This window comes from Gouania willdenowi, chromosome 15 (assembly GCF_900634775.1).
Source record: "Gouania willdenowi chromosome 15, fGouWil2.1, whole genome shotgun sequence".
Lineage (NCBI taxonomy): Eukaryota > Metazoa > Chordata > Actinopteri > Blenniiformes > Gobiesocidae > Gouania > Gouania willdenowi.
In genome coordinates this window covers 8,114,789-8,141,066 of record NC_041058.1, presented here as the reverse complement: position 1 = coordinate 8,141,066, position 26,278 = coordinate 8,114,789, and the positions used below count along the sequence as shown (strand labels likewise).

The window sequence follows — 26,278 nt, the reverse complement described above, 5'->3', positions numbered from 1 at the left end:
ATATATATATAGTGCATACGAAGTAGTAAATTAAAAAATAATTATTTTTGTGTAGTTGTATATTGCAATAATGTGTGGTTGTCACAAAATCCCACGGCCCACCAGTGTGCCGCGGCCCGCCGTTTGTGAACCACTGCTCTAGAGCATCAAATTCGGCTCGCCTGACAAAGTGAAAATAATAGAAAAAACATTAAACATTTTGTAAATTACCAACTAATTCAGTTATAAATATCTCTCTCAGCCCCAGATAGAAAACATCCACAATATTTACAGAGCTCAGTTTTCTACTTTCACATTATGGCAGTCATTTTTAATCTCAAATTGTTGGAAGATCTCAAAATCTGGGAAATTTTCATTAAATTATTCAATGAAATGTTCCCAAATTCCCCAAATCTGGGAAATTTAAGTGAAGTTCCTGCAGGGACTGGTATTCTCCCATATTTTATTATTTATATGTCATTTATATATGTGGAAGTGCAAACCAGGGCAGATTAATGTTGAATTTCTTCTTTTTCCTGCATAAAATCTGTGGCCCACTTATGGTCAAACTGGTCCGTATTTGGTCCCTGAACTAAAATGAGTTTGGCACACCTGCAATAGATGATTGTTAGATGAAACTGATGGATGTGGGAACAAAACTTAACATGGCTTGCTTTTTGGTTACAAGCACGGTTATCACCAATGGAAGTGTGACATCAAACCATATTTAATATATCGTATAAAGACCCTTTCAAATGATTTGTGAAACATTCATTGTTTAAGTCTAATGAACCAAAAATCCAGATTGTAAAACATACACTACATTTACCAAATGGATACAAAGGCACAATCAACGAGGTGTTACACTTTTACTACACAATATTTCCTTTAAAAAAACAGTTAAACAGAAGGTTACTTCATCCCATTCTACACTTTGTTTTGTTTTCGGATTGTTTTAAAAACCTTCTTATGCGCGTACATTTTTCATCTGTAGATTTCACAGGCGAACAATTTCCATAATATCAGGGTGAGCAGTGAATATGCAGCTCGCGCGTGTGAATGAGGGTGTCGGTTAAAAATACAGAAGGTTACGGCACGCTGCCCAGACACAAATAACCACAAACACGCCACTATATCCTCCTTATTATTATTAATATTAATATTATTATGGTTTCTTAAACAACCCTCCACTCTGCAGTCAGCAGCACTGCCTCCCTCAGAGGGCAGCGGATCAGCTGCTTGACCGTGGGTGGTGGAGACTCAGTGATGGAGAAGTAGAAGATGAAGGCAGGAGGGGAGAAACGTAGCGTATATCCCACTCAAAAAAAAAAAAAAAAGTATAGAGGACAATTTGGCGGAGCATTTTGTCCCTTCCTTTTGCGTGCCAAAAGCTGATTGGAGGCTGTTGGTTATTTTTCACAGGATGTGCGCTTGTATGCATCTATGTGTTTGTGTGCACAAGTGTGTGCTCTCTGTGTGTGTGTGTGTGTGTGTGTGTGTTAGCAGTAGAAAGTGCAGGCTAAAGCAAGGCAGATGGCGGCAGATGGGCGAGGTTGGAGGAAGGTGCTCGGGAAAAAAAAAAAAAAGGAAAAAAAAAACCTGGAAATCTACACCACCGCCGCCGCCACTCGCCCGCCCGCACGCTCTGCTCGCCCGCCCGCGTGTAAAAATAACACAGTTTGCTCGGAGCCAAGTTACAGAGATGCAAAGTAGCTGGGATTAGAAAGAGAAAAGGGGTGTGGGGGGGTGGAGGGGGGGTGAAGACAGAGGAAGATGAAAAGAGAGAAATATTTCAGGGTTGAAGGAGAGAATTTGTGAGCAAAAGGGCAGATGAGACGCGTGTAAAGTGAGCTCTTGTCTGCACACACCAACACTCACTTATACTAAAGCACATGTGTCAAACTCATGGCCCGGGGGCCAAATATGGCCCTTTAGAGCAGTGTTTTCCAAATGGGCGTACGTGTAACACTAGGGGTACGCAATGGCAGAGAGAGAGAGGAACATTAACAATTGAAAGCATTAAAATATGGGGTTTTATAATGTTTATTCTTAATTAAAAATATATAATCATACTAAATATTACTATTAGAACAGACAAAAAAACTCCAAAATACACAAAATGACACCAAAAAAAAGAGAAAAATATACTGAATAATAAAAACAACAGACAAACAACAACAAAATCCACAAAGGGGTTGTGCTACGAAGCGAGATTACCTCTTATCGTGCTAACTTCCGGGATTTAATCAGTGTGTGCTGTCTTATAAAGCTCGCTAACGTCTTACAAAGCTAAATCACCATGGTAACTTAGGCTGAACGACTAACCTCGTCAGCACCAGGGTTTGTTCAGGCTAGAATCTTAGCGAGTGCTAAATTCATTATATTTGTTTAAGATCATAAGCTGTTCCTCTTTTGTAAAGACGGTCGCTCTGCCAGGTTTCTCCACTGTAATGATTGGTCAGACGCTGCAATCTCCACCCCTTTTATGGGAGTGTGCACGTACCGATGCTGAAAACACTTGGCTTAAATTAGCGTGTTGTTTTCGACCTTCGTAGGCAATGAAAATTTAATTGTTTAGCGCATTTCATACACAAGGCGACTTAATGTGCTTTACATGATCAAAAAGTGCAACAGAAAACATTCAACAGCTTAAAATCAATAAGAACATTAAAATCGTAAGACAGCTTCTCTCTGACAGGGAATGTTTGGTTAGGTGAAGCCCGCTAACTGATTAATCCAGGATATAATTATCTAGCTTCGTAGCATAGACTTAAAATGACACCAAAAACACAAACGCTAAGAAAGAGTACACAATTAGCACAATATTAGCAGAGCTCACATTTTCCCCAGGTTTATATCACGTGATGGCAGTCGTTTTTAATCTCAAATTGTTAAAAGAATTCTCAAGTTTTCCAAAATCCTGCATTTTTCTTCAAATTCTTCAACAAAATTTCCCCAAATTACATAAAAATGGGTCACAAAATCAAATAAATTGAAAATGAAGATCCTGTAGGGACTGAAATCTGTCACTTATTGCTTTGATATTATCAGTGCTTTAATTATTTTATCATTTATTTACACATGGAAGTACAAACTAGAGCACAGTAATGATGCAGTTACTCACTTTTCTGCCTATAATCTGTATATTACTTAAGAGAAGCTGTTCCGTATTTGGCCACTGACCTAAAATGAGCTGATGTCCATCAGATAAACTGGTAAAGCTTTTATATGTGTCATAGTTTGAGGTGAGATATGAGTGTATAGGATAAATAAACAGTGAGTGGTCTAAAGGCCTGAGCACGAGAATGGAACAGGATCACAGAAAAAAACACATGGACAGTGTTTTTCTTGCGTTCTCTCTCTCTCTCTCTCTTTTTTTTTTTGCATTTGACACGTTTTTTAGCAGCGATTTTTTTAAAGGTGTAAAAAGGGGACGGATTTGTCCTTTTTCCATGTATCTGTGCTTTGTTTTCGTTCTGTTTATATGCCGTATACGTCAAAAGCATCTTCACATTTTTTGTCAGTTTATCACAAACATAGTGGGGCCAGTCTGCTGCGAGCACATTGTCCACATACAGCAGGTCACGTCTCGTATGTAAAGTGACGACGCGTACGAAGGGTGATGTACTGTACGTGTCCCTTTGTGTCCTGTCGCACCCAGTCCACATGGCTGATTCAGCACGAAGCAGTTAAAGATGAGACTTCCTCGTAATATATCAAATATACTTGATGTATCACATCTTGAAAAGTAACAGATTACAAGTACTCACGTTACTGTAAATGAGTTGCTTTTATGGGTACTTGTACTTTTTGGAGTATATTTCTAAATCAGCAATTTTACTTGGACTTAAGTAGGTTTTAAAAGAAGTAAAGTAAATTGTTACATTCCTGCACCCAACCGTTACTAAGTAAATTATTATTTTTTCTTCTAAAAAGATCAACAGACATTGTGAAACTACAAAAAAAAAATAGACAACAATCAAATGCATCACATCCGACCAATCAGATTAAATGTAATGCACGGTGTTAAAACAGCAATAAATGGAGGTTATTTTTAGATGTAGCTATACTTAGAGCCTGATATTTTTTTTTAAATTTTGAATGAAATTAATTGCTGTTATTTAATTTTTTTTTTTTTAAATGTACATTTTGACAAACCTTTTTTTTATGCTGATGCTTTTGTGGAAAATGAATGTGGTAGATTTGGTCTTTTTAAGTTTATACATGAGATGTTTACAGTATGCAAGGGAACCGTGGCAAGATTTATGACTAAAAATAAACATGGAGGCTGAAAGTAACTAGTAACTTTTACTTTGAGTACTATTTAATTGAGCTACTTTTCACTTGTACATGAGTATTACATGTATGACTGACTTGTACTTGTACTTGAGTACAATTTCAATCAAGTAACAGTACTTCTACTTACACCTCAGGTTTATTTATAACGACACAAACCTTGTTTAAAAGTATGAAATATCCGCAAAGTCAGGAAAAAAGAAACCCTGAATGGGGGGAGATGTATCAAAAATGTTGATAATTGTTGATTAATGGAATTATAGCACCCCGAGGTTCTTTAGATGGCACACCCCTAATATAAGGGGCTACTTTAATCACCATATTAGTGTAATTTATGCACCAAAGGGTTGAATTTACCATTTGTTAAGTGATTGAGTGGAGAAATGAAAATATCAAGATATATATCGTACGTACATCATGTTTTACGCTAAAAATATTGAGATAGTGGTTTTAAGCCATATCGTGCAGGCCTACTTCCTTGTTTTCCAAGTTCTCCTCACTTGTCTTTCTGCCTGTTTCTCATCCTTTTTTATTATTTGTCATCTCTTTTTTTTTTTTCTATCTCATGCGTACATAACCTCACACACTGTACACACACTGTACACACATGCACTCCAGTGCCTCCCTGCCTTGGGCTGTGGGGCAACATTCTGTCTCCATGTGGATTAATCTGCTCCCTGCCTGCAACCGAGCTGCCGCAACTTTTCCTTTGGTCCCAGGACACACACACACACACACGCACACACACAAAATGACATGCACATACAAATACAAGCCCAACTGGACAGCTTGAGTCATATACATTTCTTTACCTTTGCAGCATAATGTACTCTGTAGCTCAGTGATGAATGCAGCTTTTGTAAACTGTTCTGAATTTCACAAACCTCACACTGTGTGCGTGTGTGCACGTGCATGCTGCTGCCGTGTGTGTGTGTGTGTGTGTGTTACATGGCTGTGTGCGTCCTTTAAGCTACAGGCACTGAAACAACACCAAACGTCTCTTATGTTGTCTCTACTTCATCCTTTTAAAACTTTATGAATTTGACGAAGACGGATAAATATTCCATCTGCTCCGTGAGTGTGTGTGTGTGTGTGTGTGTGTGTGTGTCATGCCCAGCAGTCTAAGCCAGTGTTATCCCTCCACCCGTAACAGTCAGAAGTATATATGTATATATATATATATATATATGTGTGTATGTAGAGCTGGGCGGCTGCTCCCGTTCCCCCAGCTCATCCCCCACAGCTGCCAACTGGGTGACCAGCTTAATTCCCACACAAACACACATTCACACGTTAGAAAAGCACTCACAACTCTCTTATTCACTTTCACGTACATGTCGGCTGGCGCAGTCTGAGGCAGCCGTCTGCATCATTAGCAGTTTAGTGTCAAGTGTGTGTGAGCTCAGTCAGCTAATGACCACATTTCTGTGGAAACTCACAGGCAGGCGTACGGTACTCACCGCTGACTTTTATCATCTGCTGCACCGTGACATTTTAAAACTAACTCAAGTAGTAGAAATCCTCGTCTGGATCTAAAGCTAGTAGTATGAATAGAGAGGAAACTGCCATCTTCATCCTGATTGGCTGATCCTTGTCTTTTTTAAAGCTAGAAGTAGCTGATCTAATGCTTTGGACAATGTAGGTTGTTTTTTTGTTGTCACACAATTAGAATTTTTCCTCCTCTGAGATTGTAAATAAATCACTTTTTGATTAAAACAAAACTTTGCAGTGCAGAATCAAAGCTACGATAACTTAATAGTCATTATGTATTTATGTTCATTTTGTCTTCTTTTTCAAAATAATATGTTATGTTTCATTTATTCAGACAACTTTTTTCAGGAAATTAACTTTTAAATGTACTTTAATCTCCCGACATGTTTCGACTGACAACTGTCAGTCTTCCTCAGAGGTGTCTGCTGATCGCTTTGATGTGTCCTTATGAGTTATTTCTGGCAGTGGCTAACTTGACAGTCCCCACAACTGGGATTTTCTTCTCCAGAGACCAACGGGTGACAGGGGGCGTGGCCAGCCTGACAGAACAGATATAACTCATAAGGACACATCAAAGCTATCAACAGACGCCTCTGAGGAAGACTGACAGTTGTCAGTCGAAACATGTCAGAAGATTAAAGTACATTTGAAAGTTAATTTCCTGAAAAAGGGTGTCTGAATAAATGGAATCGTAACATGTTATCTGTGATATTTACTTCATGCTCTGGAGCCTAGGGCATTTACTGTACTTGATTACAGTGGTAGCCTGATTACACATGCAAAACAGATTTTTTTTTAGTTGTTATGCTGCATAGAAGTGGAACAAACATCAACATCCAATGTGAACATTTTAAAATCATTTTTTTCTTGATTGTTTTTGACTGAGAGCGAGATTTGTTGTCATTTTATTGTTGATTTATTGTTTTAATGTTGATTTCAAACTTAGTTGAATTGTTTCTGTAGCACTTTTTAATCATGTGAAGCACAATGAATTACCTTGTGTATGAAATGCGCTTTAGTGGGAACCTACAAACTCTGCATGGATTATTTGAAGCCACCAGGCCTTGAATCTCAACACTCTTTGTGAGGAACCAAGTGGCCAATGAATCACTCGCTTAAAGGTCCCATGTTATGCTATTTTTCACCCATCTCCATTTGTTCTAAGAAACCCAAAAACATAGTGTTTGAGGTTTATTTTCCCAAACTCGCCTGTTTTCCAGAGTTTTAGCCTCTTAAAAGTCTCTTTCTGAGCAACTCTACACAAACAGCTGATTTGCGGCCTACTTATGCATATTAATTAGTGGGTGTGTCTATAGACGGGACACTGACTTCCTCCTCCCCGCATGGTGATGTAGGGCCAGAGGACGGCCCGCCCTACTCCCACCCACTCCGTAGCAGAACTCATTTTGCTTTGAAAACACAAGACAGAGTGTGGGGGCGGGGCGTTCAGCGTTACATACATAGACTGTAGAAAATACATATCACTGTAAGAAGGATGCTGAAATGTTCACCTTGGTGGACGTGTCTGTTTACATGTCAATCACTGCAGAGAGCTTCCTGGAGGCGCGGCTTCTCCAGCTCAGTGCTGCGTCAAATTCGTCATCAAAGTGGGAACGTGTCATCAAATTGGAGCGAGGTGTTTGTGCTCACCCTGCAGTAAGAAAGGAGCAAATCACCCTCTAACTAACGATTGATGGAATCAATGAAAAACACTTTAAACATGTGTATGAAGCCATAATAGCACTTTATGTTTAAAGCACAGAAAAGTTGATTTAGCGTAACATGGGCCCTTTAATGTCCCTGAGTCTGAAAATCAAGTTAATTTAATATTTATAGGTAACTTTTTAGTAACTCCAGATAATTACATTTTTAATATGGTTTTTCATGCATGTTTTGGTTTTTCTATCATGCTGCAGTTTCAAAATATTGGTTTATTTTGTTAATTTTCAGCATTTGGCACAAATACTGTATAAACTCTTTCCTTTCTGCATCTGTCACACGGCGGCCACTAAAGTAATGGCCTGTATGCTTAATTGTGTTAGTGCAACTTATAGCAGACATGTTATAATCTTCATTTATATGTATTTTTTTTAATGTATGTTTGTGTCAGATACACGCGCACTGGTCCATTATTACCATTTAGTGTCATTAGTGAGATGTGGAGCATATGCTGCTCTGGCTGCTGTCCAGGCCTGTCTGTCTGTCTGTGGGTCACACATACAGTACATGTACTGTTAATGAGATCCTCTCTCTAATCTGAAGTACCTGTCCCTGTTCTCCTGGCTACATTCTTCTTTTTCTTCTCTTCTAAAGGTGAGCAAACAGACAAACAGGTGATGAAAGATGGAGTGAGGGAGGGAAAGAGAACAGAGGAGGCAGGAGAAAGACGAGCTGGGGGCCACACAGTGTGACCCCCAAGAAGGCAGCACAGACACAAGGCTTTGATGCACAAGTTTACCAGCACATCGTTTTGAACACACACACACACACACACACATGCTCAGAGCCCCAGTGTAGAGTTGGGACTGACCCAGGATGTGGGCTGTTCCTGCCTTTTCCATCCAGGGACATTCCTGTCTGTTGATGCCAGTGGAGACTCACTGTGCCAGGGAGAGCTGGCAGGAAACAGGGGGGGTGGGGGGGGGGCATCTGGTGGGCCAAGCCAACCCCATGTTGAGACCCTTACTGTAACAGAGGACCCTAAAGGCCCAGCGTCCCAGGATGCTTGCCTCTGTGTGCAGGTCCTGGTTTAGAGACTGTCTACACATCAACTTAGAAAAGAGAGCATTAAAAATAATACGTGAAGTGGAATTCTGGGAACCTATGAACGAACTGTTTAAAACATCTAGAGCAATAAAAGTGTTGAAAGTGTATACGATTTTATTCAGAATAAGAAATAAAAGCCTTCCTTTGGATATTATATTACTTTGTGAACTAAGAGAAGGAAGATATCATTTTTAAATTTTTAATTTGTATTTTATTTTTTTTGTCTGCACATGCTGTCAAAGGTCTACACTACAAGAAGACGGCAATGCATGTTTTGTATTTTTTTTTAAATATTACTTTATTTATTTTATATTTCATTTATTATTATTATTATTATTATTATTATTATTATTATTATTATTTAAGAGCAGTTTATATTTTTGAAAAAAGTAAATTTAGAACAAATGTTAAAAGAAGATGCATTTCTGTTTAAGGTGTTGAAGTTTGGAATAATGTTGAGGATCACTTTAAGTTGATTTTTAGTGAATGTTGTTTGGGGATGTGCTACGATAAGCAGTGCATTCCATTTTTAGTTATTAAAATGAAAGTTTATTATTTGTATTTTATTGTATATGTTTGAAGACAGTCACGAACAAATACCTATATATATATATATATATATATATATATATCTAACTAACTCCTCCTATAAGTGTTTTTGTGCATCTCAGACATTTTTAAAGTTTTATTTGTGCCTCCAGCTTCATGGCATATTGAGCATCCTTAGCACTTTTTCGTCACTCATCTGTGTCTTCAGTAAAATACCTTGGGCACTTGTTATTGTCCAATAAAAAAAACAAAACAAAAAAAAAACAGATGCCCAATAAAACAAATGGTCCCATTTCGGGGGGGAAAAAAAAAAAGCTGACCCAGTGGATTTCTTATTTCTGCACCTGCACTTTTTTTTTTTTTTAGGTCCTTGAGGACAACGACTACGGCCGGGCGGTGGACTGGTGGGGTCTGGGCGTGGTCACGTATGAGATGATGTGCGGCCGCTTGCCGTTCTACAACCAGGACCACGAGAAGCTGTTTGAGCTCATCCTGATGGAGGACATCAAGTTCCCACGCACTTTGTCATCCGATGCTAAGTCGCTTCTGTCCGGGCTGCTCATCAAAGACCCCAACAAACGGTTGGTCACGCTTCAGCACGTAGACATTATCCGGATCGTAAATATTTTTAGTCACAGTCATATAAAAGAACTTCAGAAAATGTGCTATAGTGCAGGGGTGTTGAACTAATTTTAGTTCAGGGGCCAAATATGGACAAGTTTCATCTGAGGTGGGGAATCGAACAATTAATGCTATTTTGGATTTCCACGTATAAAAGAAATAAAAGTATGTATGTAGAGCAGGGCTTCTCAACTGGTCTCACCCTGGGACCCACATTTTGCCACGGTCATTAAATCGTAACTCACTTTTTTTTTTTTTAATTCAACCGATCAAATTTATTTATTTATTTTTTTTAAATAGCTGTTGAAAACACATATACATAATCTTTTTTTAAAAAATGTAAATCTATATATGTTCCTGTGCAACATGTATTTCACAGCATGCCAAGAAAAGTTTCTTTCAAAATAAAAGAGAAGTCCAACATGAAAGACTTAAAGTGTTTATTTATTTTTCAGTAGCTGCCCGCGTCACACCCAGTACTGGACCCACTTTTGGGTCTCGACCCACCAGTTGAGAATCCCTGGTGTAGAGTATATAAGGCACCAACAATATCCAAGCAATAGGTGTCAGGTAGCGACAATATTTATTTAATTTGAGGAAATTTTGTGAAATAATTTCAGGATTGAACAGCATTTTGGAAAAAATTTGTTTTTTTTCCACAATTTGAGAATAAAAATGACTTCCATCATGTTATACAAGCATGGGAAAACTGTAAACTCCTGGAAATATTGTAGAGTTTTATTGAATTTGTGACAAATTCAATGAAACTCTACTTGAATAATTGTAAAGTTCTACTTCCAAATAAATCAGTTGAAATGTTATGTTTTAACCGTATTATTTTGCATGAATGCCAATATTTATGTTTGGATATGAAGTGATTTAAAATTTCTCCAAATTTCTGGTTCATTTCAATAAATAATTTACATGAAAAGTTTCAATATTTCCCGAACTTAAGTTTCCGTGGACATTTACCAAATATTTTACGCCTTTAAAAGCTGGATTTGAGTTTGACACATATGCACACATATTATTTTTGATTAAACTGTTTTTTCATATTTCATAAAGAAAAAAAAAATCCTACATGAATGATCTTAAAATGTCAGATTTGTATTTATTTAACCAAGAGCAGGGGTATTAAACTCATTTTTGCTGCTGCGGAGCCAAACTTATACCAGTTGGATCTGATTGGGCCACTGATTTTAAGTGAAAAAAAAAATCAATTTTCAAAATTAATGTGGCCAGTTTGCACTTCCACATGTAAATAATATCTACAGTCTGTAAGGCACCTACAGTGTCCTAGCAATAAATGACAGTCAGCAGGATCTTTTACTTCTAAATTCCTTGATTTCATAACAATTTTTTGTAGATTTGAGAGGAATCTTGTGAGATTATTTGCGAGAAATTGTAAGATTTTGAAAAAAAAAAAAAATAAAAGTTGTTCCTTAATTTGTTTTAAAGAAATGCCTAATTATAATATTTGTTTTTCCTGCCTGCAGTCTCGGGGGAGGACCAGATGACGCTAAAGAAATAATGCGACACAGTTTCTTTACTGGCGTGGTCTGGCAAGATGTCTACGATAAAAAGGTACGAACCAAAGTGACGGTCACGGCGTTTCTTTGCCTAATAGAATATGTTACGTATAGGTTTATGTAACATTAGTGTGTCTGTGACTATATGAGGGATTATCTCCAGCAGAGGTGACAGACAGCTGGATAGGGCCGTGTGTGACGGAGAGGTGTGACTTTATAGAACAGTGCATGTGTTTGCTAATGTAACACCATCAGGTGAGAGCGAGGCCCTGTGAGGTGACACCTTCTGCAGTACAGGCGCTCCTCCTTTCCTTTCCTATCACACACACACACACACACACACACGTTATAATCTAATATCTAATCTGACTCTGTTTCTATTCCAGCTCCTTCCTCCCTTCAAGCCTCAGGTGATGTCAGAGACCGACACCAGATACTTTGACGAGGAGTTTACGGCGCAGACCATCACCATCACCCCTCCAGAGAAATGTGAGTGTCACTGTCCACTGACGGACCACACTTGGATAAAAACATAAGACACTGCTTTTTAGATTATTATATATATTACGTACACACTGTGGCTGTGTTCAAAATCACATACTAAACCTGTCCAATGTCAAAATGATTATGTAGTGTGTTGGATAGTATGAAAAGATTGAGCATGTGAGAAATACCTGGATGTACTGTATACTACTGCTATCATAGGGATGGGCAACCTTTATCACAGTGGGGGTCACAAAGATGTGATTGTCTGATCCGAGGGTCACATGACAGAACTGGAGCACTCGGAGCGCACGAGCACCAGGCGGGACATACGCACAATGCACTTCCCTACCACTACTACATTACCCATAAGCCACTGCGTATAAAGGAGCAGGCCCAGACCCAGGCAGAGCTCCTATTTTACTATTTTTCTCATTTTTGGTAATCCAGAACATCACCACAATTGAATCACCTGTTCCTTGTCCCATTATCAACATTTCCTGTAAATTTCATCCAAATCCATTTATAACTTTTCAAGTTCTCCTGCTAACAGACAGACAGACAGACAGACAAACACACGGTAAAACATAACCTCCCACTCTGCGCTTCGTGCTTGGCGGAGGCAAGAACGGCCAATCTGAGCGTTAATAAAGAAAAAGATAAAGAGTTTTCTCTGAATATAGTTATTTTGTGTTATTGTCATTAAGTGTGTTTTTGGTGTCATTTTGTGGTATTTGAGGGTTGTTTTGTGTATTTTTCCTCTCATTTCGTGCATTTTGTTGTCATTTTGTTTATTTTCCTGTCCTTTTAGGTTTTTAGTATCGTAGGTTGCATTTGTGTTTTTGTACTAATTTTTTAGGCTCACATTTATTGTCATTTTGTATGTTTTTGTGGTCTTTTTGTGTGTGTGTGTTTTTTTTTACTCTTGTCTAGTGTATTTTTCTATCATTTTGGATGTTTTTTTTAATAATACATTTTTGCGCTGGGGGCCACACAGAATTAGACCAAGTTTGGTCAGATGCCTATGTCTGCTATATGGGGAAATGTTTTAAGTATGCATGGTGGGCACACTAGTCATACTCAACCCCCCATCATGCATTGTGAACGGAATATAAAATCATCCTGGAACCGGTTTCAAGCTGAAAATCAAACATCCTCTTTTCAAAATAAAAGCATATCTTCTTGTCTTCCATTAGTTTTTGTAAATGAGGCTCTTGTTTTGAAGCTAACCAGAAGTTTTGTCAGTATAAGGAGGGTCTTCTAAACATTATAAAGAAATGTGTATAAGTGAGTTTTATGGATCAAATGAGCACATGTTGATATTCTACTTGGTCACATTCTCACTTAATATTTAGCCTCAGTGTGCTTCAGGTTTTTGTTGTTGTAGGTTCCAAATGCATCTTGGGAAACATGGAAGTATACTTCAGTGGGAACGCTCATCATCCTAACCATACCTAGTAGTAGACAGTATATACTCATTTATTTTGTACTGTATAGTACACAGTGTGTCATATCAAACACACACACTATCACTTATGATACACATATAAAGTTTGAAGTGTTCTCCACTGAATAATATTGCTGAACATGCTGCTGTGCCAATAGGAGAAATCAATTCGCACTTTGGAACATTTCAGTGAATAATAAATATCCAGATGTTTTCTATAACACACCAGGGGGAAACAGACTTGATGTTATGTATATATTCTATGTTTGGAACAGCATTTCACAAGCAGCTCTACAAAAAAATATTAGGAAGGATTAAAAAAACAAAACAATATTCACAGATGTTTCTATTGTTGATCTCCACATGTTTACGTACTTTTCTTATGCAAGTCATTTCCTGCTGGGGATAAATCAAGTATTGGCGATTCTAATAATGTAGTTTGGTTGTTACAAAATTCATCCAAGTAAAAAATAAATGTAAAAAAATTTTATTAAAATTTGATGAGGAAACACAAAAAAAAATGACAATGAACTACATTGAGTTGTAAGCTTCTGCTTCAGAATGTAATGGTTAACACTTTATAATCAGGTGTGTGTGATAATCATTAATAAGCTGTTATTATTATTAACATTAATAACGTTACACAAGTTTTAATAAAAGGCTTTATACAGTATAATATATATCAATATTATTAACACAGTGGAACTGCTTGTAATAATCAGTAATTATGTGTTATAACGCTTCCTAATGTGCCTCATTTTCATTATTAAGTTATTATAAGTTATTTTTTATTTTATTTATTTATTCAGTTTATTTCCAACATGGTTACATTCACTTTTTTTTTTTTTTTTTTTTCTTTTTTGTACATGCCGAAAAAGGAGACGAGAGAAGCAGTTTGCTTATCCGGGTCCCGTCCCCTGTTTTACCATCGCAAATTTACATGGGTTCACATGTCTCTCTGGTCAAAACATTCTTGATTTCTTCTGAACGTCCTTTTTTGTGTATTCTCATCTGTAGTCAGTGTTGTCCTCTATCGTTGTTCGTGTTGGCCTTGTTCCCTGCCAGACGTTGTTAGCATTCCTCCAGTTCAAGAATAGTTCCTCTTTCGAAGGTGTTTGGAAGGTTCTTCCCTTTTCATCCACAATGTCACCTTGTTTTGTCTCTACATCAAGGGTAATCCAGCTGTTGTTAGTTCTATTGGCAGTGTTGTATTTTCCACTGTCTGATGATGGGATCAGATCCAACTTGTATAAACACATCACCACATCCCAGTTCACAAGCAAAGTAGTATTTTAATGTAATATATCTTAGTTCATAAGCGTGTTTCTAACTGCTGTTGTTAGTTTTATTGGCAGTGTTGTATTTTCCACTGTTAGATTTAACTTGTATAAACACATTATTATATCTTAGTTCATAAGCAAGGCAGTAATTTCATTGTATATAAAAAAAAACGTGTTTCTAACTGCACATATGACAATAAACACTTTGAATTTAAATCTAATGTAATCCTTAATCACCCCACCACCTAGCAATTGAAATGAATAAATGACAGACCTTTTTTACTCTTGGTTTCCACATTTAATTCGGTCTCCGTAAAATAATCACAGTCTGAGTTTTATTTCCAGTGTTTATATAGATCTGGGTCCATATCCATGATTACCATCAGTAGTGTTGTTGTTTAGGTGGATCCTTCGTATTTTCCCAAGTTAAGTGTTAACAAAAAAAGCATAAAGCAGTAATTATGTTGTTAAGGCTCCTGATAAGGGCTTATAAAATGATTTCATTACTTATCAACATTATATAGATGTTTATTTATATTAATAATACTTGGGTAATGATATCAATGCCTCATAAAGGCTATTAAATCATTTTATTATGCAGTTATTAATAGTTAACAATGCGACTCTGGAGCTACTGGAAGGATTAATAAAGTCAAACATTTAATAAGGCATTATTAAGAAGCTCATTGACACACAAGTATTACAAGCAGCTCCAGTGTATTAATAAAAATAATAAATGTATTAAAGAAGCTTTTTATTAACATGAATATATATAGCCATATTGATGCTAATAATGATGTAATATGGCTTATTAAGAGCCTTATTAACATTTGATTATTGCTTATTAAGGCTTATTACAAGCAGCTTCAGTGTATCAATAATATTAATAAATATAAAGAAGTTTTTACTAAGACTTATATTATGTTGACGGTAATAAGAGTTTAATATGGCCTATTAAGAGCCTTATTATAATTGAATGGCTTTGGTGTTTAGTTATTTATTTCTGTAGTTTTTCTATTTGTATATTCTCTATTTATATACTATTTATATACTATTTCAACTGTTTGCTGCTTTCCTAAGCCTTCCTAAGGGATTAATAAAGTCTATCTAATCTAATATAAAGTGTTCAGATGTGATAAGATAAGATAATCCTTTATTCATCTCGCTATGGAGAAATTTACAGTGTTAGCAGAAGAAAATCACTCTTGATAAAAATATAAAAATATAAAAAAATATGCATATAAAAATAGTTGAAAAGTGCGAGTAACTTCAAGATGCAAGTCTGCATACACTGTGTCACTATCATGCACACAGTGTATATAAGGATGGACATGTTATTGCACAAGTGGTCCCATTAATTATTATTGCAATGCAAATGAAGCAGAAATCAAGGACTTTGATATTTCCTCTAAATCCAGGTTTGTTGTTTTCAGTCGACGAGGACGGGATGGATTGTCTGGACAACGAGAGACGGCCGCACTTCCCACAGTTTTCCTACTCGGCCAGTGGACGGGAGTGAACGCTCCATCTCAGTGTCTGAGCTCATCATGTGAAGGACTTTGCCATTCTTCTTCTTCTGTCTTTTTCACCTCTCCAGTCTCATGCTTCCCTTTGGTTTTTAGGGATTATTCAGTGATAAATTCCAGTCTAATCCAGGTGATCTGAACTGCGATGGGATCAGTTTTCTTTGTATTCGCCCTTTAACGTGGGGAAGAATCGTGCTGAGCTGCTGTGCTTTGACGTGTGTCATGAGGAAACCAAACATTTCATTTTAAAAGGAGGCTTTTCTTTTTTTTCTTTGGAGTAAAGTCTGTGACAGAGACGCAGCATTTTGAGTCTTCTAAACTGCCATTAAGGGTTGTATCTCAGGCTTTTGCAGACAGACAGTTCGGCACTTGGGTCTGATTTCACTCTCTCAGTAAAACACTCGGGACGTGATCAGTGAGCAGAATTCTTCACTTTGACTCAGGTTTCTCTGTTCAAAGTCGTTACCGTTGTTGCTGCTATTTCAACCTCTACCACAACTACTACTACAGGTATACAACAACTGCTGATTCTATACTATACTACCACCTCTACTGCTACTACTACTACTACTACTACTACTACTACTGAAAACCGGTGCTACACCACAAGCTAAATGCTGCTAATCACTATACAGGCAAGTCACACAAGTTATACAAGCTCTTACACTGACTTCTACGCTTGCACATGTGCTGCTCTTTCTAACACATATGAAGTATACGATGTCTCCTCACTATAGGTTAGGATAACGACGGCATGTCACTTCTGTGTGTGTTTTTGTGTCGGTTGTGTTTCCAAATTGCACCGCAAAGCACAGCAGCTCAGCAGGATGATGAAGCTCCCCACAACGCAAGCTTTTTGTGCAAAGAGGTGAAACTGGGAGAAAAATAGCTGGTTTGAATGTTTCCCATTGAATTCCTCCCTATTTCGTAAACTGCGCCACAAGTTTTTTTTTTTTGGTCTGGGTTCAAATCCCTTCGGTTCCATAGATGGGGAAACAGAAACGAAACGGTACTTTTTTTAATGTTTTGACGTTGAAAAGCTTTACTGTGACATACTCCCACACAGCTGTACCTCTGTGTCAGAAAAAAAAACGATGCAAAGGGGTCGGGGCTGAGCGGTGAAAAATCTCCATGAGAGACATATATATGTTTGTATTGTGTTAATTTATTACGTATTAACGAGTAGCGAGGTAAAGGCTAACTTCCTGCGAGCGATGAAAAAGTTGAAAACAATGTCGTCTGTGAAGGTGGACTCCATCCAGAATCACAGCAACAGCTCTAATATATAAAATATGCTCTATTTATTGTTCCACTTTGGTTTTTCTATTTAACTTTTTCTATTGTTAAAAACGTTATTCTTAGAAAAAGAAAAAAAAAACTTTTCTTATAGGGCTGAGGGGGAAAATGCACTTCAAAAATCTAAAAAAGGCTGAAGATTGTAGGAGGGAAAGCAGATCGCCTTCCTGCTCCATTGTTTTTGTAAAATGTTTTTTTTTTTGTGACCAAAATGTGACGCTGAGAGGTGACGGGACGGCTCGTACACATAGGAGAAAACTTTTTAAAGAATGATTTAAACTCTGATGTATTTAGAGCTCATGATGAGGACCGTCACAGGAAGGTGCCGGGTGTTAAACTTCTAAGTTGGGATGCAAGATATTGGCAATTTTTTCAATTGACCAAAACAACCGATTCCAAAAGCATGAATTTTTCCTCCACACCAAATTGCAGAGACAATTTAGTTCCTGTAGTGGAATTAATCATACAGAATTAATCTGCATAATCTTTATCACGTTAAAATGACGTAACATCAATAATCATCCCTTTTGCAAAATAAGAAAAAAACTTAAATAAAGACTTCCCCATAATTAGTTAAAATGTACAATTTTTTTTTTTCTTCGGGAAATTGACTTTGATCTCCTGACATATAGGGAAATTGTCATGATATGATCTCCTTACAAAGTAAAAAGATCACGAGATGACTCGTAATGTTTTTCAGCATTTCGTGAAGGAAGAGAAAATTTACGGTCAGTATTGTTAAAGGTTCAGGTTGATTCTATTCAGTCAAATATCACCTGAAACACATCCTGAACTTATGGAGATCCAAGTCAATTTCATGACAAAGTTAAGGCGATCATAGTCAATTTTCTGAAAAAAAGGAAAAAAAAAGTCAATTGTTATTTTATTTATATATATATATATATATATATATATATATATATAATTATATCGGCAGAATGTCGGATACTTAGTTTTTTGAGCCGATATCGATAATGTGCCGATAATTAAGCAATGAAATAAATCAATTTATTTTATTGCAATAACAAAACATGCATTGCTGTCTCATAATGATTGCACTTCTTGTAGTGTTGACCTTTGACAGCATGTGCAGACAAGAGAAAAATAATATCGTGCGTCACTACTGCTAAGATGTTGGAAGCAGTTCAGGTTCAGAGAGGACTCGTAACGTCACTCATGAGCGTTTTGTGAAGGAAGAGAAAAGTCGTCAGTGTTGTTGGAGGTTCAGGTTGATTCTGTTCAGTCAAATATCACCTGAAACACATTCTGATTGTTATATACGTTGTAAATGTGGCCGTGAAGTCAATGTATGCAGGTGTTTGAGGAAGGAAGACGTATTCAAAGAGGAAGAGGAGGAAGTTGAGCTGAAAGTTTGAATGTAACAGTAAGAAGTTAGAGAGATTTACTTTTATTGTGTGAAGGAGTCACAGATCTACAGTTACTTTACTAGTGTGTGTGTTTTTTCTCCACTTCCTGTATTCATGTCAAACTGAGCTCTGCTGCGTATGAAGCGTTCCGTCACCTCTCCGGTCTGGACCTTGTTTGTTAGTTTGTTTGCTGTCGTTCCATCCGTCTTCCAGTGTGACTGAAATCCAACCCTTTTTTTTTTTTTATTCCTCCAAATGCCAGGTAAGCCTTACGGTTTAACGCAGAAACCTTCGACACGCAGCACTTCTCAGACTAAAAACTATCAACCAGGCATTTTAAAATGATTTAGAATCTGTCCCCGTCAGTGTCTGGGTGATGGAGACTCAGTGAAAGTACTGGGGTTTGTGCTATTTGAATGTTTTCAGCTCATTTTTGATGCATACAACTTGAATTTATTTTCTATTTATTTTCATTTGTTGTCATTTTTGTTTAGCAGCGCAGGAATGTAGTCGTGGTTTTGTTTCATTTATAAGTGGCGTTTACCTGTTTTGTTTTTCAAGCTGCTGTCATTTTTTGTCTGAATAACGGACGGCACTTAACTGCATGCGGTCGTTGTTGTCCTCTGTCCGCCAGTCCAGTCCTGAGTCAAAGATACGCTGTAATAATAATTTAAAAAAAAAGTTTGGGCCCAGCTGGCAATCTGACCATATCTCTCCCAAGTGTTTGAAAGCATTTCAGCTTTGATTTGACCCAGGTCTGTGAGCCGCGACGACTTCACACCATAAGTGCACGTAACAAGATTTTAAAAAGCCAACATCATTAAAAACAGAGTTAATGAAATAGTGCTTTGTATCTGTAGCTAAAGCTTCTTCGCACCCAAAACTCAGAGGAATGTGATCCAGCCCAACTTTAAAGGAAATATTTTACACTTTTTTTTCTGGATCTTTTCAAAGATGATTCCCTCTCCCTACGTAAGTGTTGATGGCCTCTCATTAGCGAGAGTTTCCCTAAAGAGAGCCCATGAGTTTAGAGTCTAAACTCTTATGAGAATCAAAATTGAGAACCAGAATCAAGGCATTACTGGTGCCTGTACCAGGACGGGAGACGTCCGACACTCTTAACTCTGCTGCTGCTGTTTGTACTTGTACATCTGTCCCACAACAGATCTGACTCCAGAAGTGTTTCCTCTGGTGTTTAAGACTCTTTCAAAGACCTCAGCTGCTCTGTATTGATCTCTGTTGTTAATGATGCAACAACAGCAGCCAAAAACACAGCTCCAGCTCATAAAATGAACAGTTTGGAGGGATTCGACAAACTCCCTCAATGGTACTAGTCTACGATCATCACAATGAAACGTGTTATTTACACACAGGAAACATGTCAGTAAGTGAACTCATGCCATGTCCATCTCCTGTAGCTTTACTTGTTAATGTCTGGTGTGTGCGCGGAGCAGCCAGTGTGTCAAAACGACCAGTTCCCATTAAGACGAAGCAGTTTTTTTACACTGTTGTACATCCTTAGTATTTTTACACATCAAAGGTTTATGATAGGATGCACATTGTTTTCCTTCTTGCAGACGGCTCCAATAAAGCATTATGTCAATCTGCAACCTCGTGTCAGCTTGTTTGTTCATTATAGTGTTTTACTCAAGACCAAGACTTGCCTGAGAACAAGATAAAGAGTTTTGAGCGACAAAGACTTTTGAGAGACCAAGACAAGACCAAGACTTTTGAGAGACCAAGACAAGACCAAGACTTTTGAGAGACCAAGACAAGACCAAGACTTTGAGAACCAAGACAAGTCCAAGACTTTTGAGAGACCAAGGCAAGACCAAGGCTTGAAAAAACAAGACCTTTGAGAGACCAAGACTTTTGGAATACCGAAACACGACCAAGACTTTTGAGAGACTAAGTCAAGACCAAGACCATAAACACCAATTAAAAAAAAAACACACAATAGTGTTAAACAGTTAAAAAGCATTCCTCTCTTTTATCTTAGTATTCGTTTAAATACATTTGACTGACAAAAACAAGACGTCAGTGTATGTTGAAGCACAACATGCATCATTCTCAAATATTGACACATTTTTTCAAAATGTGGAAAAAAATAAATCCTTGTTAAAAGCCACAGATAAGGCCATAAATAAAACATGTAGCTTTTATTTAGAGTTTCACTTCAATTGGTCTATCTGAACTGACCTCAATAATTAGTGCTTCTAAACCAATAACCTGTCTTTTGGCTCCAATACCAACTCCACTATTTAAAGATGTTATTCCACTAATTAGCACTAATATGGTGAACTGGATTAATACATCTCTAGTAACAGTTTATGTACCACAGGCTTTTAAAACCGCTGTAATCAAACCTCTCCTTAAAAATGTTACCCTTGATCCAAGTGATTTGTCCAATCATAGGCCAATATCCAATCTCCCTTTTGTTTCCAAAATTCTTGAAAAAAATCATTGCAGGTCAACATATCCGATCATCTCCATAGGAACAATTTATACAAGAGCTTTCAGTCTGGCTTTAGTGCCCATCACAGCACAGAGACTCCCTTAGTATCACAAGGACAGCTTTCTTCTACCTCTGTAATACAATATCTCTAAAATCAGGAATATCTTGGCCCAGAGTGATACTGAAAAACTAATCCACGTTACATCTAGATTAGACAATTGTAACTCTCTACTGTCAGGATGTCCCAGTAACTCACTAAAAAGTCTCCAGTTAATTCAGAACGCAACAGCTAGAATACTAACAGGTACAAGCAAGAGAGCATATTTATCCAGTATTGGCTTCCCTTCATTGGCTTCCTGTAAAATCTAGAATAGTTTAAAATCCTCCCGTTAGTCTACAAAGCTCTGCATGATCAAGCTCCTGTATATCTTAAAGACCTGGTAGTGCCCTATCGTCCAGGCAGAACACTCCACTCTCAGTTTGCTGGTCTACTGAAAGTTCCAAAAGTGTCTCTAAGTAGAACAAGAGGCCGAGCCTTTATCAATTGGTTTTGATGAAAAATGCAGTCTGGCCCGTCAGAGACAAGAACAAGACCTTCAGAATGTGGTCTAGAATGATACAACACTATTATTCAGCATGTAAAACACCCACAAAAAGGTAGGAAAATTCTTCATATGCAGGTTTTCACAAAAAAACTACATCAACGGAGAAGATTCTGGATTTCATTAACCGTGAACACGTTCTTTATGAATAAGTCTCGCATTTTGCTAGTAGTGGAATTTCATACATATTACTACTTCCTGTTTGAAGCACACTTGCAAAAGGTTTTTTGTTGAGTTTCAGAAATGACGATTCGACATTGAGCCTCCAGGACTTTTAGGATGTGTTGCAAACTGCACGTTTACGTGGCTGTAGAGATGCATTCAAACAACCATTACGACAGCCTATACAAGTGCAAGAAGTGTTTATTATTTAAAACAGAAGGATAGCTTTGGGTTTTCATCTGAACACAGGATTAGTGCTTCATTTACAAAACTCAATATTCAGTTATGGAAATGTGTAAAGAAAGAAAATAAATAAAACAGCATTCAAAACCCATCGCTGTGAATAAATATCTATGCAACCAGATCCAAAGAGGACAGCGTTATGTGAGCAGAGCTTCAGTTTCTCTCATGTTCGGAAGCTGAAAAAAAAAACAAAAGTACATCAATCACAAAGGGTGCACTCACACACACACTGGGAATACTGGCCTGGGCACGTTTGACACCAAAAGTCTGGATTTAGACCTAAAATATGTTTTACATATTTGAGTTTACAACAAATAAGAGATTAAACTCTGGTTAAGTGAAGATGGTGTAGTTTAAGAAAATAGGAAACAAAGCTTTCTGAACCTATGGGTCAATGAAAAAGTCAATGTGTTGAAATGGATATAGCGGCCTCTGCTGGCCAACTTTAAATATAAAATGTACAAAGTACATCACTTGTGTCAAACTCACAGCCCGGGGGCCAAATATGGCCCATCGGAGCATCCATTTTGGCCTGCAGGAGAAAATAAAAATGTTCTATGCCCCTTAAACTGTGATGAAAATTTAATCACTGAGAGAAGATTTATAAATAAATGTATGTATGTACGTACGTACCGGTATGTATGTATGTATATATATATATATATATATATATATATATACACACTACTGATCAAAAGTTTTAGAACACCCTAATTTTGCCAGTTATTTATTGCAATTCAAGTCGTGCAAGTCCAATGAATAGCTTGAAATGGTACAAAGGTAAATACTGAACAGCCAGAGGTAAAAGGAAAAAAAAAAGGTTTGGTTACAAAGTTATACAAATAGGCCTTTTTCAGGGAACAGAAGTGGGTTAACATCTAAGATCTATAGACACAGGTCAGATAGTGGAGCCCAGAGCTCACAGTAAACATGGTGATGCTGCATTTAGTTGTTATGCTGCAAAGAAGTGGAACAAACTACCTGAAGTCAGCATCACGTGAACATTTTTATATCAAAGTTAAAGGCACTTTTTTTCCTCTTTATGATTGAGAGGGAGATTTTTAATCATGTTGTTGATGTAATGTGTTTGTTGATGATTTTAACTGATTTTAATGTGTTATCAAATAAAGCACATTGAGTGGTCTTGCGCTATACAAATAAAGTTGACTTGCCTTAAAAATTTAAAACTGCAATGAAGGTTGAATCAGCCTTGAAAGCTGGTGCTACTAATTCCTACAGGTGTTCCAACTTTCCTTGAATGAATGCCACGAGTGTGTTCAGCTGTTATATCTGCCAAAAGTGGCTACTTTGATGAGTGAAAAATTTAGAATACATTTTGGTCTAAAAATTGATTTGATGATTTATTTTTCAACTCAAATTGCTTATTTGTTCTATGCTTTCATTTCACAGTGCAATGACACAATAAACTGAATGCTTTTCAGTAAAAAACTGGAAAAAGTGTGGCGTTCTAAAACTTTTGACCGGTAGTGTGTGTATACACACACACATATATATATATATATATATACTGTATATATATATATATATATATATATATATATATACTGTATATTTATAAACAGCATGTCATCAGTGATAAAGGCATGAACGTCTCAGCAATTATTTCTTTTTGCAGGATAACAAGAACATCTTCCTGAGTACAAATAACACAACTACAAATTATATTAGTAACAGAGCAGTGAGTCACACTCACTCACTCCTGTGTGTGCGTGTGCGTGTGTGTGTGTGTACCTTTGAAAGTAGATTTTGCATCTCCTCGCTGAGTGCATTTCTCTCCTTCATCAGCTGGTTCTGTTTGGCCAGCAGCTCACACACCTGCTGGGAACTGCTCTGACAGTGACGGTCCAACTGCTGCAGCCTGACACACACACACACACGCACACACGCACACACGCACGCACACACGCACACACGCACACACGCACACTCGATTGAAAGTGTGCGAGTGGAACAAACCCTCCTGGCTGATACAAAACCAAATGTAAATATTGAAAGAGAGCTGCTAATATCACTGGACTTTGTGTTGATTAAACAATCAGCCGTGTGTGTGTGTGTGTGTGTGTGTGTGTGTGTGTGTGTGTGTGTGTGTGTGTGTGTGTGTGTGTGTGTGTGTGTGTGTGTAGACACACAATGGCAGTGAGAAAGTTTCACTGAGTGCAGACAAGGACACCACCCAGGAGAAGAAAAACTGACAGCTTTATCTGTGCATAATTTGGGTGAAAACAAAGACAGAACAAGAAAAAAAAACACGCAGGACTGAATCATAACATAACATAACCACTAGAGCGGACATGGGCTCGTCTGTAAATGGTCACATTTACAGACCTTGGAGTCGCTGTTAGCTTCCCATTAAACAGGAAGAGATTGGTCACCTTTATGATAAATGTTGACTAGTCCACTGGGAGTGGACAAGGCAGGCTGACTTGATAATAGTGTATCATGTTTTTCTGCAGTCAGTGCCTTCTCCTCATTCTTCTCTCTCTGCTCTGTTTCATGGTGTTGTGAAGCTGATGATGGCAGTTCCTGATCTGTGGTTCACAGCTCAACTAGTCTGAGACACTCTGATGTTCTATCTCTCTATCCTGTTCTATTGGTCCTTTTGTCCACTAACCCCAACCAGTCAAAGCAGATGGCTGCCACCTCTGAACCTGGTTCTGCTGGAGATTTCTTCCTGTTAAAAGGATGTTGTTTCTTCCCGATGTCGCTAAATGCTTGTTCATGTGGATCTTGTTGGGTTTTTTCTTTCTTATTATGAATTTTATATTTTCATACGCGCATAGAGATGAGTTTGTTGTAATTTGCGCTCTACAAATAAAGTTTAATTGAATTGAATCTCAGATTTGGAATCTTTTCACTGGTTTTTGTGATTTTCCAGCAGGAGGAATATTTTACACTGAATGTCTATGGACAAACTTTTCTAAAGTCAAGAGTCAGAGAATGGTTGTAAGGGGGAAATTATCACATGATTACTGGATTGATTTCTTAAAATCACACGTTTTTAGGCAAGTCGGCAAGTTTAGTCGTGTCATTTCCCCAAAATTTTTGTAAACAAGAGTCCTGAGAATGCAAAGAGATCTTTGTCAGATATTGGCAGATCCTGATCATGATGGCACCATGATTATTTACACTTCAAAGGCTTGGAAGAAATTTATATTGCCATTAACAATGATACTATAGGTTGAATGTATGGGCACCACCATATGTTGCTAAGTAAATCAATCAAATAATCACCATAAAATATCTTGAGAGTTTAAAAGCAGCCTGTGACAGAAAGATTATTTAAATGAATGAGCCGGTGTGTTAAACTCGTGGTCTGCAGACCAAATTTAGCCAAAAGAATAGTTTTTGCACATATGTAAAAATGGCAGGAAATTATTAGAAAAACTGTTTAGTTAGTTTTAGGATTTATCTGAACCAGGAAAGCAGTCATTTAAATATGAAAGTATTGAATCAAGTGGAAAATGTTAGAACCGAACAATGAATAAAAAATATGTGGAAGACACAGGAGGACGAGGAGGAGGAGGAGGAGGACGAGGAGGAGGAGGAGGAGAAGGAGGTTATGCTTGGGGCGGAGGGGGTGGAGGGCACAGATGCCCCCGCCCTGCTGGTCATGTTGGCAGTAGCAGGGCTGCCTGTGTGTGACAGACGGGCGAAGCGAACATCCCGACTCTGTTCTACAATCTGCTACCTCCCTCCTTCACTCTTCCTCTTCCTCAGCTCCATCGTCATCATCACTTCTGCTTAGGCCTCTGTTTTCCAGAGGTGAAAGTAATGGATTACAAGTACTCACATTACTGTAATTAAGTTGCTTTTATGGGTACGTGTACTGTTAAACATTTTAAAAGAAGGAAAGTCATTAATTTATACAGCCAATGTTACTGAGTAAATTGTATATTTTTTTTTGTTTTAAAACGATCAATGGACATTGGTCATTTAATTTTTTTGTAATTTTACGGACAACAATCAAATGCTTCACATCATCGCCGACCAATCAGATTAAACCTAATGCCTTACACTTTATATTACATTTTTCTATCTTTTCTGCATTGTGTCTGTGTGTATATATATATATCTTTATTACTTTTTAAATTATTATAATTATTAAATAATTATACATTTCTTTGTTTTTAATCTTTGTGGCATCCAGTGTGAACAGCAAAGTGAG

At 37.5% G+C, this 26,278-nt stretch overlaps 2 protein-coding genes across 6 annotated transcripts in view; one reads left to right on the top strand and one right to left on the bottom strand.

Annotated features, from left to right (window-relative positions):
• Positions 1-20,232, top strand: part of akt3a (v-akt murine thymoma viral oncogene homolog 3a) — a 74,063-nt gene extending 53,831 nt beyond the window's left edge. For all 4 annotated transcript variants that reach the window (XM_028468353.1, XM_028468352.1, XM_028468355.1 and 1 more), the window contains 4 exons: positions 9,448-9,662; positions 11,199-11,286; positions 11,618-11,720; positions 15,875-20,232. In XM_028468353.1, the coding sequence (XP_028324154.1) occupies positions 9,448-9,662; positions 11,199-11,286; positions 11,618-11,720; positions 15,875-15,960 (492 nt within the window). In that variant the 3' untranslated portion in view covers positions 15,961-20,232. The remainder of the gene's footprint in view (positions 1-9,447; positions 9,663-11,198; positions 11,287-11,617; positions 11,721-15,874) is intronic.
• Positions 20,233-22,034: 1,802 nt separating this feature from the next.
• sdccag8 (SHH signaling and ciliogenesis regulator sdccag8) overlaps positions 22,035-26,278 on the bottom strand; it is a 53,096-nt gene continuing 48,852 nt past the window's right edge. For both annotated transcript variants that reach the window (XM_028469192.1, XM_028469193.1), the window contains 2 exons: positions 23,845-23,971; positions 22,035-22,268 (listed from right to left, as the gene is read on the bottom strand). In XM_028469192.1, the coding sequence (XP_028324993.1) occupies positions 22,230-22,268; positions 23,845-23,971 (166 nt within the window). In that variant the 3' untranslated portion in view covers positions 22,035-22,229. The remainder of the gene's footprint in view (positions 22,269-23,844; positions 23,972-26,278) is intronic.